This window comes from Camelina sativa, chromosome 17 (assembly GCF_000633955.1).
Source record: "Camelina sativa cultivar DH55 chromosome 17, Cs, whole genome shotgun sequence".
In the NCBI taxonomy this organism is placed as follows: Eukaryota; Viridiplantae; Streptophyta; class Magnoliopsida; order Brassicales; family Brassicaceae; genus Camelina; species Camelina sativa.
This window is the reverse complement of record NC_025701.1, coordinates 19,960,266-19,963,841: the sequence shown is the minus strand read 5'-3', so window position 1 is coordinate 19,963,841 and position 3,576 is coordinate 19,960,266. Positions and strand designations below refer to the sequence as shown.

Sequence of the window (3,576 nt, the reverse complement as noted above, 5' to 3'; positions counted from 1 at the left end):
CCACTGACGGCGAGTTGACGGCGAGGTGGTTTGAAGTAGAGGAGGAGGGAAATAAAGCGATTTGCTCAGAGGTAAATTTCTATATCGTGGTTTAGTCTCTATTGCTTACTGTTTTCTTATACCCGAGTATTACATAGTAGGCCTTGTATATTGTATGTTAGTTTTCTGTATGTTGTTGAGCTCTGTTTTTCGGAAGATATTTGTGTGACTTCATGTTGCTTCATTGCTAATCTAAGCAACAAATGTTTTGTGATATTGAATTAATAACTAAACTAAAGCTTCTGTCGTAGATATGGGGTCAAGCAAGAGGTATCCAAGTAGGTTGTATGGGGTTGGTAATTTTCCACTGCCGATGAGAAGCATGCACCACGATTGTAGTTTGTCCAATCTTGGTGGTTTGAAAGGCTTTGTTGGTGATGAGGTGTATGACAAAATAAGAAAGAATTCGCAGCTGGGAGTTCTATTGGATCTAGCCGAATCTGACTACCTGTTTTGTGGGAAGACCATCCATTATCTATTATCCAATCAATTGGCAATAAACATTCCTTCGGAGGTATGGTTTTTGGTTGGAGGAAAGCCGCTGAGGTTCTCTCTATATGAATATGAAGAAATTAGTGGTTTGAATTGTGAGAAGATTGATGAAACAGAGTTTGAAGTCGATCATACACCTTTATGGGCGGCTTTAAAGGTGAAAGCTTTTAATGGACCCAACTGGGAGGAGCTAGTTGAGGGTTTGAGAAGCTGCCGTGGGTGGTCTGATGAAATGAAGACGCAGATAGCTCGGTTGTATCTTGTTCATGTTGGAGTGCTTGGTTTATCAAGGAACAGTCGGATTCCTCTGGAATACGCTAAAAGGGCGTTGAATGAAGAAGCATTTGAGAGTTTTCAATGGGGTAGGGTTGGATTCAAGAGTTTAGTTGATTCCATCAAAGTCCTTGGGTTACCTAACAATGCTTATACCCTCCATGGATGTGTCCATGTATTGCTGATATGGGCATTTGAGAGCGTGAAGGTGCTGGGGGCTAGCTACGGGAATGTAAGAGAAGGTGTAGATTTGCCTCTGTTAAGGTGGAGAGGAGGGAGGCCAAGGAAGGATATCGAAGCCTTCATATCCGGGAGCAAACTCCTTAATAATGGGGAGGTATGCCTTCAATTTACGTATACATTATTTGTCTGCATTTTTTCTTTGTGATAGATTATTAAAAGTTATGGTATCTGAAATGCAGCTTCAGGTGAAGCATTTAGTACCTAAACCTTTGGAGTTCATATATCCAGATTGGCCAGGACAGTATTGTGTGTATGGTGTAGGAGAAGGTTTGAAGAAGAAACTGGATAATCTGCTGTTAGACGTGATCAATGGCGAAGTGGATGAAAGAGAATGGGATTGTGTAAAAAAAAGGAAGGGGGAACATACGAAGAAGAGGGAGAGGAGGCAACATGTTGCAGGGGTAAGTGACGATGATTTCCTTGAAACAGCCCCAACCAGCATCCGTAATGTCCCCAATAATGCGAAGGAGCAGAAAGAAAGTGTTGGGGACAAATGTTCAGCAGAGAAGGCGTCTGGAGATAATTATTCAGGTGTGCAGGGTGAAGATGGTAGTGGAAGGTTATTTACTATGGTTGAAACACTAGGGGCGAAAATGGATAATATTCAGATATCGTTTTCTAGAGCAATAGCGGAAGTTGTGTTCAAACTTCAAGGTATGGAGAGTAGGATGGGTAACTTTGAGAGTGACGTTCAACTATTGAAGAAAGTTGTTATCAACACAACGGATGGAGGAGCGCATACGCAAGGACCTCTTACATTAAGAAATGACGAACAAAAAATAGAGGAGGTATGATCTGCGTACCGTATTGATAAAATTGTTATTATATATCTATTGTTCAGTATGAAGTCTTTGTATTTATCTATTCGAGGAAACAATATCAATTTCAGTTTTGTGAAGTTGTATAATTTTGTAATTATTTTGATATATGATTTTTTTCGTACACACAATTTAGCAATTTGTATACTTTGTCTCTAGTTTAACAGCGTCATATTATATTTCAAATGTCTTGTATATAACGTCAAATACATGTCTTTTGTTTCAAGTCATGGCTATATCAGATAAAGCATTCGGACAAGGATGGTTATAAAGTTGCTAGTTGTGTTAGGAATCCGTTAGCCATTAAGGATAAGGTCATGTGGTCTGGGAGTATTAAAATCGAACCAGAGGACAGTGTAGAGCGAATTCCAAAGCAGATGGTAGACAGTGTACAGCGTGTCAAAAGAGTACAGAGTTGGGAGACAGAGGAAGGCGATAAAAGAGCAAAGTATAATGACAAAGTTGATGGAGCAGGTGCTCAACCCGTTCCTATTAATGTTATCCATCCGGTAAGTGGTGGTAACCCTGGCTCGTCGGATCGAAAGTGCGAATCTGTTGTGGATTTAACCAAGGGGACCAGCAGTCCTGCATCGTCTCATACAGTGAAAGATAAGGAGAAAGCCAGGTATTTTGCATATTTGTTACAAAAGGTGTTTCCTCCATCAAGAGAGCTTGATCTTCTATTAGTAGATCCAGTGGGCACCAACATAGGGTTAAACCCTAATGACGAATCAATGCGAGCTGCATTAATGACCCGACGTGAAAGCCACATTGTAGTCCTATCTCCCGCAGTGTACGATCCTTTTAGTGAGGCAAGTCCTGAGAAAATTGCAAAGCTGATGTCCTTCCTAACTGATGATTTGTAAGTCTTCATTTAGAGTTGTATATAATTAGTGTCTATATTCGGATTTGAGGACTACGATCTATAACTGATTTGTTAATTTTGGTATTCAGGGCTAAAGTACCTTGCACTGGAAATGCCGAATTTTATTTTCGCCTCCTGACCCCTAAACAATTGTGGCCAACTACAACATTCGGCTGGTTATGGGATGCGGTAAGCTTCGTAGCATAACATTTGACGCAGTTAACTATGGTATACTAATGCCTGATAGATGTCACTCGTGTTGCAGCACATGGTTACATGTATGCATATGTTCCGTATTAGGGGGACGCAAACGCCATCCCCATATAAAACAGATCGTATTGCTTTTCTCGATCCTTTGTTTGTTAGTATGTGGGCATTCGAATTCCCTAAAATGGAAGCCTCTAATCAATGGGTTTTTGGAGAAGGTTATTTTGAGACGTACGTGGGAAGGCTGCCAAAATACGGAATGACAAACAAGGTGTGGGTTGACGATGTAGACACCCTGCTCTTCCCATACAACCTCGATAACAACCATTGGGTAGCCATCGAAGCTGACTTAGTCCAGCGGAGGCTAAGAGTTTACGATAGCATAAACAGCGGTAGAACCGACGAGAGTCTACAAAAGAAGTGCAAACCGTTCGCAAAAATGATCCCACGCTTGATACAAGCATATAACCGGAGGTACAAAGATGAGCACATCGGGGTGGCGGCATTTAGTTACTACCGGGTGAAAACACTCCCACAGAACTATCAACAAGGTGACTGTGGTGTGTACACGTTGAAGTGCTTAGAGTGTATAGCTCTTGGAGTAAATTACACAGGCCTATGTGATGCGGCCATGCCTTC

General features: G+C 41.4%; 1 protein-coding gene across 1 annotated transcript; it reads left to right on the top strand.

Moving 5' to 3' along the window:
* LOC104759644 lies at positions 535–2,589 on the top strand. The gene is made up of 4 exons (XM_010482555.1): positions 535–1,141; positions 1,227–1,835; positions 2,108–2,490; positions 2,577–2,589. The coding sequence occupies exons 1-4, from the start codon at positions 764–766 to the stop codon at positions 2,587–2,589; spliced, it is 1,383 nt and encodes a 460-aa protein (XP_010480857.1). The 5' UTR covers positions 535–763.

Coding starts and splice junctions, on each gene's coding strand:
- LOC104759644 (XM_010482555.1), top strand. CDS start 764: ATGAAGACGCAGATAGCTCGGTTGTATCTTGTTCATGTTGGAGTGCTT. Junction 1,142..1,226: donor AACTCCTTAATAATGGGGAG/GTATGCCTTCAA, acceptor TCTGAAATGCAG/CTTCAGGTGAAGCATTTAGT. Junction 1,836..2,107: donor ACGAACAAAAAATAGAGGAG/GTATGATCTGCG, acceptor TGGCTATATCAG/ATAAAGCATTCGGACAAGGA.